Raw genomic sequence first — 13,378 nt, 5'->3', positions numbered from 1 at the left:
TGCAATCAGGATCGTTGCGGAATCGGAATAGAGAGAGCGAAAAGCTTCTTCTCCGGCGATTGCGTGAGCTCTCTCGTATTTCTCCCATGACTCAAGTCGAATAGTAAAATTCATTTCAATGACAACTTTTCAGCAGGGAGGCAATTCTTCTCCGCCAGAATCCCTCGCTCTTTCTTCGCGCCGAGCTTTCTTTTTACTTATTTCACATATCATTTCTAGACGCACACATGTGTATGGATGGGGGGATCTTTATTTGTTTTTCTCGGTGATCATTTTTCGCTTTTTGTTCTGGTTTTGGTTTTTGGTCACCTCAATGCCAATTCGATCTGGCACTGATGTGGGTGGAAAAAGAGATCAGGCGGCGCTAGTTTTCCTTCTGATCGGCGATCACTTTACGAACAGTGACTGAACAGCTGTTCGAGGGGATCGATCGACAGCAATCAATGGAAATGAGGATCGATAAACATCCATCTGGATCACGGTTGACTCGGGCAACCTCAAACCTAGATCCTACGGGCTAATGATTGATGATCTAGCCCAACGATATTAGAATAGAAAATTCCTGACTGCCAAAAATAAAGATGTGAACTTCAAGAAAACATCGATGAGCCAGATAATGCGAGCAGCCACAAAGCACAAAAAATAAGAAGCATAAAACACATACATACATTTGTAGTAGACGAAATACTCGCACTCTAGATATAGATAGATAGCCAGAGAAATGCCACATCAAATCAATGTAGTCGGCGTCCTTCAGAGCAATGCGATGCGAAAATCTCTAGCTTTCAATGCTAAAACCCAATACAAATGCCACTGGCAATAGGAGTGCAATGTAAAATTGTACCGATTTGTAGGAAATTTATCAAATCCATAACGCTGACAAAAGAAATTATGATTAATGTCAACAGAATTAAAATTTCCTCCCCTCTTTCAGTCGTGTCACATTCCGACACAAAAATTATTCATAATTTTCAAGCCAATTACAAAATTACAGATGCAATATTTTTGGCAGAAATATGTGTGAAATGAAAAAAGAAAAGAAAAATTCATAAACACCCTCTACAAGGGATCGGACAAATACTTTTCATAATGGCTTGAAGCGCTTAGAATATTTGAAATTTAACAAAACAACAATATGTAGCGGAAAAAGAATACGCAAAAAAACAAAAACGCAGAAAATCTGACAAAAACAACTTTCAAACATTTTTTGGGAATATTTATAGTTTGAAGAGTCTCAGTTCTCACTCAAGTGTGAGTGCTTTTCCCCTTTTATTCTTATGGGCTGGGGGTGCTGCTCTCAATTCTTTTCTCACATATAAAGTTATCATAATTTCTTGTAGGTTTCTGAAACAAAATCTGTGACATTGTCAACCAGAATTGTGGGTACAAAACAAAAACTAGAAATTTGAAACAAAAAAATAACAATTTAATTAAAGAGACAAAATTATTTTAGGATTTATTTTTCATTTATGCAAAGTTGGTGTATAATCCAAAGCTAGAAACCCCTTATACATTTATTAGTATTTTTAGAGAATAAACGTTTAATGGTCATAAGTAATAGCTTTTCCCGGGTGCGATTTTAAGTTATTCTATATGACTACCCGGCATCCTTGCAAATATTCAAATCCATTTTTCTGTTCCCAATTCGTAATAAAAAAAACAAAAACACATTTTCGTTTTGAGTCATTGACGCAAAGCAATTTTGCAATTTAGTGTCAAGATAGTGATGCTTTTTTTGTGTATTTTGGCACTGGCGGTCTCCCTCCCCTTTTTCAGGGTGTTCGAGGGGGTGTCTAAGGGGTGCTTGTCTACACGAGGCAGCAACAATTATTGCTTGCAATGGGCTATTTCAAAGCTGCCGCCACACTGCGATGTGCGAGGTCCTCCTCCGCACCTGCACCACCAGCACCGCTGAGTTCAGCACCACCCATCGTTGCTGCCAAGAAAAAAGACACTTTGAATGGCATTTTTATTTGGGGGGTAGATAAGAGGGATGGTTGTGACAGAAACGCAGATCACAGAGAAAGCGTAAAGCCTCAGGAATACACCTGAACCCCTTAATGTCGGTCAGTGGATCATTTGCAAATGGCTTTTCTATAACGCTTCTGCTTTTTTGCACGACGGATCATAAATCATCATCAACGATGACAATATCAAAAACTTGACCCATATTTGAAATAGTCCCAAAAAAAGTATTATTTTTCATTAAATAAATATAATTATCATATTTATCATTAACTTCATCAACTTAAAAAATCGTTTTTTTTTTAAATCTGGAAAAGTGCCTTGACCCAAAAAAAAAACCATCCATGAATTCTTCTTCTTGATGTATTTTGTGTCGCTAAAATAATGTACATTTCTCAAGTTTTGGTCGATACTTTTAATTTTATACAGCTTTAATTCGGGGCTTAAGCAGAGACGGATCCACAATTTTCTTGTGCATAGTTTTTGAATACCATACTTCTATTCAGCCCGAGAGGAGGGATTTATATCCCGAATCTGCACATGGTCATAAGTCTTGTTCATTTCTCAGTAGCCCAACTTTCTAATAGAACGTTGCTATTTGCTATTATTAACTATTAACTATTTTGTTAGTTTTCTTTAAATATTCCTTACTAAAATAAAGCCATTTTATTTTAAATTTTTTTAAGATACATTAGAGTATATTAAATACTAAAGAATAACAAGATTTTATACAAATTCATTTAGTTACAAAATTGTAATTACCTTTTGGAGAAAATAATATGAAAGGTCAGCAATTCTTAAAAAAAAATGCGGTTCATTTAAATAAGAAAAACATTTAAAGAAAACCAACAAATAAAATCATTTTTAATAGAAACTTTTTATTAAACTTTCAAAAAATATATATTTAGCACTTATTTACTTAAAATATCAAAACCTAAATAAAAAAATTGTAATTTAATTTCCGATATCGAACTGTAAAATCTTTTCATTCAGATGTGGGTGTAAATAAACCCTTCTGTGTTAACATCCCGCCCAATTAGTTTGTTTTAGATATGTATATCAGTAACCCTGCCCGAAATTTTTTTCAAATGGTATTCCCTAAAAATTTTGCACCAATTGGTCCACACAGAATGAAAATATTTTAAAAACGCCAACCGTGACCAAAATACATATATAGTCTATAGATAACTCTCGTCTAAATGCATTGGAACCCATCCAAATTGTCGATATAAAAATATCCATCGTCGGCCAGTTGCTCCGCAGTCCCCAAGCCCCAACCCCCAAACCGTAACTCGTAATCCTCGAGCGCCGATCGTCGGTCAACGTTGTGTACTCGGCATCTGCATCGCATCTCTAGTGCACCGATCCCATGCCCACATCCACTTCCAATGCCCGAGAGATCTCTCTTAATTTCGCAAAAGATTTAGCAAGGTGGGGAAAGGAGGAGTAAGGAGGTACGTTGCCAGGTAGCACATGGCATGACAAATGTAGGAATACTTCCTCAATTACGTGTGGGTTATGCAACAGAGCTCTGGCCACCCTACGAAATATCTGGTAATTGAACATCTCGGCAAATTCCTTTCGAAGTGGAATGTGGATGGACGGAAAATCTGGCATATGCACTTGCAACTGTCAATCCTACAGTTATTATAATTGCACATGTACTTAAATGCTCTTTGTTCTATGATTGATCACTAACAGAGAAAACTGATGTTCTACGCATAAAAAAAAACAATAATCTTTAGAAAAATATATATTATTTTTAAGTATAAAAGTTTCTAAAAAAAAAAAATGTTCTTAAATATTTTTTTAAACATTTTTTTAAAATTAAATGAAGCATGAGCGGATACACAGGAGGTGATATGGGTTATATATCACCCCCCACTCAGGGGAAAAATTTAAGGAATTTTGGTATTCAAAAAGTATGAAACCAACAAAATTTTCAGATATCACCCCATTCAATAAAATCCTAGATCTGCCACTGAAATGAAGATACCATATTTTTTTTAGGTACCAATATCCTTTGACTAAACAAATATTATAATTAAATTGTGATATTAAAATAATGATGTTTAAAATCAATAAATAAAAAAGAATATCTCATAAGTTATTTAATCTTCTGCTATAAGTACTGGAATATTTAAATACTCATTTATAATATTCGGAATCGGGATATTACTTCTCAAACGTGACACAAACTAAGGATCTTTTTTGGGAAAAAAAACATTTAAAAACAAATACTTTACGCACTTGCTCAAACCCCATCAGTTAGCTTATAAGTTGTAATAAGCTAGCTTAATGGTCCAATTAATTAATTAAATGAATTAAACGAAAACGAATAATGAAAATTGCCACAGAACCCTTTTCTTAAATGTGTGATATCGTTTTGGTGAAACTATTTTCATCACGGCTGTTGTGGTTTCTGGCCAAAACCAATCCCAAAATGTTTATTTTCCTAATACACAATTTCGTTTAGATATTTATGCAATCTATAAAAAGGAAAACGTTTTCCAGCCCTCAGCTGGGTGTTGATGTGGACCCGTGTGGTCTGAAATGATTAATTGCCTTGGCTCAATTGAAAATCGTACACGCATAATGCAAAACCGATCCGCAGAAGATTTCTCTACTTATAAATGAACTCATAGTTGTATGTAGATGCCATCTATCGGTAATTAATTAGGCGATCCAATCGAATCATTTAGTATTAGTCACTGATGTGTGGAGCATTAAAAATTATTTCTGTGAGCATTTGTCACCCAATTAAACTGACTGCAGCCAAGTACCCCAGGCAGCCAGCCATAGATTCGACTATATAGCCACTACTATACTATAGAACTCAAGTGCAGCGAAATGCAATAATCGAAGTCTATATAGCGTCGAGACTTTTATTAATGATGAGTGAAAATGGGAAAATATTAGAACATTTGAATAGTTCCCATTTTCACGGGGTGGCCAAATCCCCCCTTCGGACGCCTCTGCGCGTAATGTGTGTATGCGGTCTGATTAATCATGAACAGCCATAAAGCCACATAGCCATATAGACAGCATGGAAATGAGTCAGTACCGAGCCGAATGTAAAAGTATTTTTCGATTTTGTTTTTAGAAATTTATGAGCGACATGCAAAGTGTATTTTTAAAACATATTTCATACTCCACAAAAAGCGAAGGAAGAATATTCCACATATGTATTTGGGTCGGATCGAATATGTATAATAAGTTTTTTGAAAGTTTTAGGGGCAGATAATATAAAATAATGAAACGGCAGGTAGAGTTCTTCATACAAATATCGAATGTAGGACCTCGTACTAGTTGAATAAACATATGTACATATATATATTATATTTGGTGGATTCTTTATATACCTTGCCAGCAGCATACCTACTGAATCTAAAAAACATTTCATATGCGTTTAATATAGCCGCCGCTGTGTTCTAAATTTAAAGCAAAAGCTATTTAGTTGCGAAGAAGTTCAACACAAGCGAACGGAACGGAACGTTCGCTCTACTCTGCAGTTCTCTATGTATACGAGAGTATCTAGAATTTAGAATTTACTATGTAGATTCAGATACACAGTCGCTCACAGGGCCTGCGTCCTGGGCACTAACTATACGGATCCACGGGCGCAGAACGCATACGCCGTGTGGTACGCGTACACGGACCGACAAGTCCGTCAACATATCTCACAGATACGCCAGATACACAGATCTGATGCGATCGTATCTGTATCTGTAAAGAAACTTTTTCTTTTCTTTAATTTTTTGCCGTGCTCGTCAGCACGTCCATATCCACGTTGTGTTGGTGTTTTCATCTCATGAAATGTTTCAATTTGTCTATTTTTAGTAGCAAGTTTCTTTTTGTTTATTAGTTCTTCTTTTTTTTTTTTTGTTTCTTTCTTGACTTTCCCAGCATGTACATAACGTTGTATATAGCTTTGGATATATAGCAGTGGGTCGGTTTGGGTTGGGATCTTTTGGCTGCTCTGATTTAACGTCACAACTGAGGAATGTCTTCTACTCGATCTAGCTGGATCCGCCACGCATTGTTTGTTTGTGCCCCGAAAGCTTCGACCATATATCCCGATGTGTTTATATAGTTTCCATATACATAGCTCGCTAATGGCTAGGTGTTTGCATAGATTTCGCTTTGGCTGTCTATAAGGTCAAACTATGCCCGTGCGAGAGGTGCTTTGATGATAGGCTAAGGTATCGCAAATGGGTCTTTATGTAAGGCATTTGTATAATGGGAATTGTTTTTGAAAGGCATAATATCTGGAAAACCCTTTATATAAGGCATTCATTTGGAATGGGATTTGTTTTTGAAGGCACATTTTTTATATTTTACCATACTATCTGCCAAAACCCTTATCTTTAATTAATTAATTATGGGTAATGTTACGCCTAGATTAGCGATACTAAGCGTTTTGTAAACAACAGGGATAAACACGGCCACACACATATGTCCTGCTATAAAATACCCATCGATGGGTTGCATGGGTTAGAGCTTTATCGCCACCACGGCACGTAAATCAATATTAGTCTTATCTTGACCAACTGTGAGAATTTGCACAAGCCGCACACAGGCCAAAGATATTGGCCCCTGAGCCATGACAGAAATGGGTATCCATATCCAGCCAGCTCACTCGAGTTTCACTTTCCGCACGCCATGGGTTACTGGTCGGAGACTCGGGCCTGGATCTTCCGTGATCCCGCCAAGCTCATCCGCTATTTGGTACTCTTCGCCTGCTGCATCGTGGTTATTGTCCAGTTGTACGAGTGCTTCGCCAAGCTCTACGATCCGCCCATTTCCACGCATTCCTACTACAGCCTAAACGAAACCATTGAAATGCCTGCAGTCACCATATGTCGGGAGCCACCCTATAAGGAGGAGGTGCTAACGGTTAGTGGAAGGTTGCAGCGGGGTTAAATCGTTATTAAATCGAAATATATTCCTGTAGCGCCTTTCCGGCGGTGCCTGTCCGCATCCAAAGTATGCCACCTGCTGGATGAACTATCCTTTTGGGGAAATATCTCTGGAAGAGTTCTTCGAAAATAGCACGCACGATATGGGCGACACTTTTGTATTTTACGGACTGAACGAAAATCCAAATAGTATGTTAAAAAGATTTCTAATATATTTAAAACCCTAAACCTACATTGATTTCACTTAGATGTGGTTATGAACACCAGTCTACATTTTTATATGGGTCGCTGCTATACCCTTAGGCCCAAGGAACCCGCCAAGAGAGTATCGAGAGCGGTGGGCTACTCCCTAATGCTGGAACATTCCATGTTGACCACTTCCACCAGCGATGTGGAAACAGGTGGTGTGGGTTGGCATGTCTTTATACACGACAACAAGGAGAATTTTACAGGTAAGCATACCATAAATTAAATCCAATACGCATAAGCTGTAGCTATTTCCATCTAGAAATCAATATGAAGGGTTCGGGGCGTGTGGAATATGTTTTTGTAAGCGTAAATGAGGAAATTGAGATCAAGCTTCAAACGCAGTACTTCTCCAATGTCCAGACTCGACAAGAGGCTTGTTCCAATGATGAGGATTACAGTGACTTAAAGGTAGGCTTAGAAACAATAGTATTATAAGTTAAGTTAACTTTCAGAATTCCACCAGTGTGGTGAGCAGTGCATCTGGCAGGATTTGGCTGATAATATGCAGTGCTCGGGACCTTGGATGCATGAAATTGCGAGTGAGCCCTGCAACGACTCGGTTTCCATGAGAAAATTAATATCGGACTATAAGGAGTAAGGATATGCATTTAATCTAAAATTTTAAATTTTTAATTTTGTATTCTTTAGTGTTTATGAAAATGAGGATGACTTTGACTGCGACTGTATTCAGCCCTGCCAATCGAGAATCTACACAACCTTCATACAGAACCGCAAGACCTTCAACCAACCAGAGCCCCGCACCCAAATCTATATATACTACACAACCAAACTGATATCGGTGGGTTCCCGCAATAATATGATGCATCGAAATTAGCTTGAACATGTTACGATCCATTTGCAGATGATTGAAGAGCGTCCCAGCTATGACACCACACAATTCATAGCAGATGTGGGTGGTTCCCTGGGATTTCTGCTGGGCCTGTCTGTCCTGGGGTTGATTGGAATACTAGAACACGTGGGACTGGTTATCCTCTATTGCTAATTGATATTCATAAATAATCTTTCCTTCCAGATGACCCTCTTTTTCTGCGGCGGATTCATTAAGAAGATGCAGCAGAAGGAGCAGGCCAAGTTGGCCGCGAACTCCGAGGATGGTCAGTCCCAAACCAGCGATGAAACCATCGATATAGCCATTGTCTATAAAAAGAAGGAAAAACAGGAGAAAAAGCAAACTAAATATTGAGTCAAGAACCAAGCTGGCTTGGTTTAGCACTTCTTACATTTAATCAACATCACGAAAAAAGTTACGGTTTCTTAGCCTACAACTTAACATAATACAGATGCACTCAAATAAAAATATTTCGTACGTTTAAGAAAATCGAAACAGAACTTTTCCTTTAAAGATCTCTTACAAAATAATTTCAATCCCTAAAGTGCCGAAAATATATTTCATTCGAGTGTGCAAGATACTTTGTACCGCTCTGGGGATCTAGATCCTAAAGCTCATCAGCAAACACAAGCCCACAATCATCAGGGAGCTCAGTTTCCCCAGGGAAGCAGCTGAATTCACCTTCACCTTGATATTCGTGTTCAGTATATCCCCAAGTTTGTTGATCACATCCGGCAGCGGGGAAGTTCTAATTTCGCAGGCTGTATTCTCAATGGCCTCCTTAACACTGGCAGTTAAAATGCGGAAATTAATGGAGTAATGCAATTCGTCGTAGATGAAGACGGGTAGCTTATTGGAAAGAACCCAAAGACGCTGCTGGTCATCCACCTTGATGTCACTGGGGAATACCAAAGTGTCGTTGCTCCTGAAGATGCGACTCTGAGAACTGTGACTGAAATCGGTGGCTGTGCGCCAGCAGGCAACTTCATTTAGATTGGGCAGCGCGTAGAAAAGGACACCGGTGGCAGGATCCAAAAACTCCGCTCCAGCCTGAGTGTTCGGTCCCCTCGAACCCAGAACTTTAAACTCCCGATATATCATCGCCGATGTGGCCAATGTTTTGTTCCGCAATATCGCCGTATCCACCGAGAACTCCGCCGTGGAGCAAAGTGGATGGAAGTACAAGGTGGAATAGCCCGTTTCCAGAGGCTTCGACAGAGCAAGACCATATAAGCCATCATCCCACTGGAACTCAATGCCATTGATGCTGAAGTTACCGGCCATCGGATCGGGGTGGAAGAAATGATGCTGGACTCGCCACGACTCCTGGTCCTTCCACGAGTAAACCACCAGGCCGGGACTGCCCAAATCGGCTGCGTAGGCATAGGTGTTCTCACAATCGGAGTCCTCAACCGCCAGATTGGCCAACAAAGATCCCTGCTTCAACTGACCGGCGGGCAGGATGTGCCGTCTCAGCAGATCATCGTTATGCAGATCGTAGACCAACAGTTGGGCTGCCCCGTAGATCTTCGTCTGCTCCAGGACCCCAGAGATCCGAGAGTCCAGCACCCAGAGGCGTCCGCACCGATCGGCTCGCACGCGGAATGGAGAAACCAACTCGGGCTCGGCTTCTTGGAGACTGTGAGCCTGCCAACTTGGGTAGGGCTGCAGGACGGGACTCTTGCTGGATGTATCTGTAAAAAACAAAAAGTAAAATGGGTATTTTAAAATTTTTTTAATTTATTAAATAAATTATCTTTATTTAGAAATATTTGTAAATAAAAAATTTAGACAAAAGATCTACATAAATTTAAGCAGCTTTATTGAATAATCAAATGATGATTGATTTATGTTATTTAAAAGGCAAATAAATAATTATATGATGGAAAAATATTTAAAAATCCATGAATTGAAAAAAAATTAAATTAGTTTGTCGTTCTCAGAAAATAAAATACCGTTTAAAAAAATATTATTGTATTGTATTCTCACTGACATTGAATACTTTTTTAATATTTTTTACAACCTCTTTTTATTAGTTTTTTTTTTATATTTGTATTATATTTGAAGGTTTTTTTTTATTGTTAATATTTCTCCCGTCAACGGACTTTTTATATGTTGTGTTGCACTTAAATTTATTAATTTGCATTGATTGTTTGTTTTGGATGCCGCTAATTGGACTGTTGGAAAAATTTGGTGTACATTTGTTGACTGTTGGTGAGTAATTCGCACAAATTTGCACATGTCTAAACTGATTAACTGACTAATAAGCCGAGATTGAGTTGTGGCTAAGGCAACGGCCCACTTGCCTTGTTGTTGTGCCGATAAAAGGTAAAGTAACTTTATTTATGTACTAGAAATTGAATACAATGTATACAGGAGTATTTAAATTAAGCACACTTTAAGACGAATATCTGAGTTTATAGCAGTTTTAGAATCTGAGATATGACTTTAAGAGTACATATCTCAAACAACTAGTGGACTTGTTATGACCAAATGTAAGTGTTTATTGTCTACTTTACAGCCCCCACACTGAACCCCAAGTGAACCCCAGTATATGTACAATGTATATATCCAGTATGAACCGATTTGTGGTGTGCGGTTGTTGTCAGACAGTTAATGACGCCAGCGAGCGGAATTATCATGCTAATTGCCGCAAGTGCGAAAGGAAACAGAATTGTTTGGATGGTCAAGTTGATCAGACAAACAATTGCCGAGCTGTGAGATCTGAGATTTGAGATCCCAGATCAGTTCTTGGCACACATAGTGCAACTGCATGGGGCAATTATATTCAAATTCAAACGCAAATGATGTGGCAGCTGCAACAATGCAACTCATGCGCTTACCATTAAGATCAAGGTAGGCCAACGAGGCCGGCACTCCGGCCCGCCATCTGGGCAAAGTGACGAAGAGTCGGTGGCCGGCGACCTCCAGGCCAAAGGGTATCACATTGGCCGGCTTGAACTCGCCCCTCTCGATGGCCGACCATCGCTGGTCGGGGCTGTCGTACTTGAAGTCCATTTCCCGCCACTCGTAGGCCACGCGAAGATTGTCGTTTCCCAGGGAAGAAACCGCCCACAGAAGGAGCAGTCCACAACTAAAGCGCAGCATGGCTCCAATAAATTCACTGTAAATACCGAAAAAATCAATTAATATTAGCCGCTCTACTCATTTAAGCTTCCGTTAAGCCACAATGGCCTTGTCCAAGCCATAAACATAAAGTCAGCCAGATTAGACACTCGGCAAAACCAAATTCGGATTCATTTAATAAGGTAGCGATTAATAAATCAAATATTTCAACAATTTTGTATAATAAATCTTTGTTTATTTACTCTGGATTTTTCTAGATTTTTTTCTCTGTCCATTTGTATTCTTATAACGCTGAGAATCATTCAATATTTTGTCACTTGGACCAGCCTCCACCGTCATATACTTGGCCTTCTTATTCTCCGTGTGAGTCACATTTTGTTATGTCTTTGGTTCACTTGGTTATTTGAAAGTTGCCTTTGGTCTGTTTCAAGTCGGCCAAATTCTGACTAAGTTGCCAAACAACAAAGATTTTTTTCTGGTTAAAAGCGAGTCTTGAGGTACATTATCTAACCACGAGATCAGAACATTTTCGAGGAAGTTCAACGATGTTTTGTATACCCTTTTCAGGGGGAATATTTTGGTATACCAGTATACTTATTACTTTAATTTTTCTAAAAATATATAGAAGAAGCAATAAAAATAATTATCAAAACCCATTGAACCTTTCTCCTTCTTCAGCACCTCTCAAAATGTCTGGCACATCACTCAAACTTTATTTTTAGAGTATCTTTACCATCTTTGTATCTCCGTGTCTCAAGCACTCGACCTCATCATCAAAATTCAAGCTGAGTCTCGCAATTCAGGCATTAGCATTTCAATGGGCGCACTCCGACTGACCGCCATTCTCTTTGATTGTTCCATCTAATAAATTTTATTGATGATATGGGCATTTTTTTTCGATGATATACGTTTTGTGCACGCATTTTTCAAGTATTTTAAGTGAGTCAGCTTTAAAGTACTTTCTTAACATATTCCCTTTCCGATTTTCGGTTGGGGGCGTATCTAAGCGGTATGTTTGTGAAAATGTAGTTCCATTATTAATGGTTTTTAATCAGGTTTCACTGCAGTGGGGCTTTCCATCCTTACTCAACTAGTTATTTTTATTTGATTTATTTTTGTTACAGTTTTTGTGTTTTTTTGTTACAACCCAGTTGAGGACAATTGTGAATGGCAACTCCAGTTATGCAAACCCTATCGTCTGGCGCGACTGAAAGTTTGTGTCTCGAATCTTTCGTTTGGCCCTGTTTTCGGTTTTATGACCATTGAGTTTATTTGATTTGCTGGACTAATCTTTACTAAATGTCAACAGTTCGGGTCACTTAACACACCTTTTTTCAGATCACTAAAATAGCGGAAACACAACCGCCAGTGTCGAGACTCGAAACGAAACTAAAAGTCAAGTGAGCCGCCAGTCAAGTCAACTTTTCTGAGACCGGTCTGCGTGAGTGGTTCCCGCTCCATGTGGCTCTCTTGGAATTCGACTGAACTTGAATTAGTCAGCCGCTTAGACGGTTTAGCACGTTGCAAATGAATTAAAGTAATTTTTGGCACGCTCCCTGGGCTATCCCACAAATAAAAATAATAATATACAAATCTCCCACGCCATCCGATATTAATCCAGCCATTAAAGTCTCCAGCTGTGGCCCTGTGATTGACTGACAAGCCCCTGAAAATAGTCCCACACCGCTTACAGCCGTCACAGGCCTACCGATTAATTATGATTGACCCATAAATATGAAAAGATAGTAGTCGAGCCAAGTCCAAGTAATTTCTGTATTTTAATCAATATTTGAAATTCAATTTTAATTATCTTGTTTGTTATTCATCATGGAAAGTTCCTGGCTTCTGATTTCATTCATGGGCAGCAGAGTGAGTGATATGTCTTGGGGATAGCCCAATGAGTCATCGGAGTTGTAAAAAGACGATAATAAAATATGAGGAATATGTATTAAATATTCTGCATTTAAGTCCAATCTGAAACCCAATCCATCCAAGAAAACTCAAGTACATATCTTTATTTTTATTCGATTTATTAAAATTTCAATAAATTAATTTCAAAAGAATAGAGAACAATCGAAACATTAAACTAGAAATATTATTTTTATGCATTTTTGTTTTCCTAATAGTAGTTTTTGCTTTATATTGGTTTAAAAGAATTTAAACAATTGCTTATATAACTTGCTTGTATATTTTCTTTTTTTTTTCGTTTTGGTAAAAACATTTTACGTACAAGAATGCTAAATATATATATTTTTTTGTTTTCCTCCTGGTTTTTGCATCTTTTCATTTACATGACAACATTAAAAAT

At 38.3% G+C, this 13,378-nt stretch overlaps 2 protein-coding genes across 2 annotated transcripts; one reads left to right on the top strand and one right to left on the bottom strand.

Annotated features, from left to right (window-relative positions):
- The first annotated feature begins 6,627 nt into the window (after positions 1-6,627).
- Positions 6,628-8,337, top strand: ppk17 (pickpocket 17). Its single transcript, XM_017158584.3, has 8 exons — positions 6,628-6,861; positions 6,920-7,073; positions 7,133-7,336; positions 7,393-7,541; positions 7,597-7,727; positions 7,782-7,932; positions 7,996-8,109; positions 8,167-8,337. The coding sequence occupies exons 1-8, from the start codon at positions 6,628-6,630 to the stop codon at positions 8,335-8,337; spliced, it is 1,308 nt and encodes a 435-aa protein (XP_017014073.3).
- On the bottom strand, positions 8,334-12,449 carry yellow-b (L-dopachrome tautomerase yellow-b). Its single transcript, XM_017158583.3, has 3 exons — positions 12,399-12,449; positions 10,827-11,107; positions 8,334-9,677 (listed from the first exon to the last, which is right to left on the bottom strand). Exons 2-3 carry the CDS (start codon positions 11,089-11,091, stop codon positions 8,584-8,586), a joined length of 1,359 nt encoding a protein of 452 aa, XP_017014072.2. The 5' UTR covers positions 11,092-11,107; positions 12,399-12,449; the 3' UTR covers positions 8,334-8,583.
- Between the last annotated feature and the right edge of the window lie 929 nt (positions 12,450-13,378).

The sequence above is a fragment of the Drosophila takahashii genome, chromosome 2L, assembly GCF_030179915.1.
Source record: "Drosophila takahashii strain IR98-3 E-12201 chromosome 2L, DtakHiC1v2, whole genome shotgun sequence".
In the NCBI taxonomy this organism is placed as follows: Eukaryota; Metazoa; Arthropoda; class Insecta; order Diptera; family Drosophilidae; genus Drosophila; species Drosophila takahashii.
The sequence above is the reverse complement of the archived record's forward strand: the minus strand, read 5'-3'. Positions and strand labels throughout refer to the sequence as shown.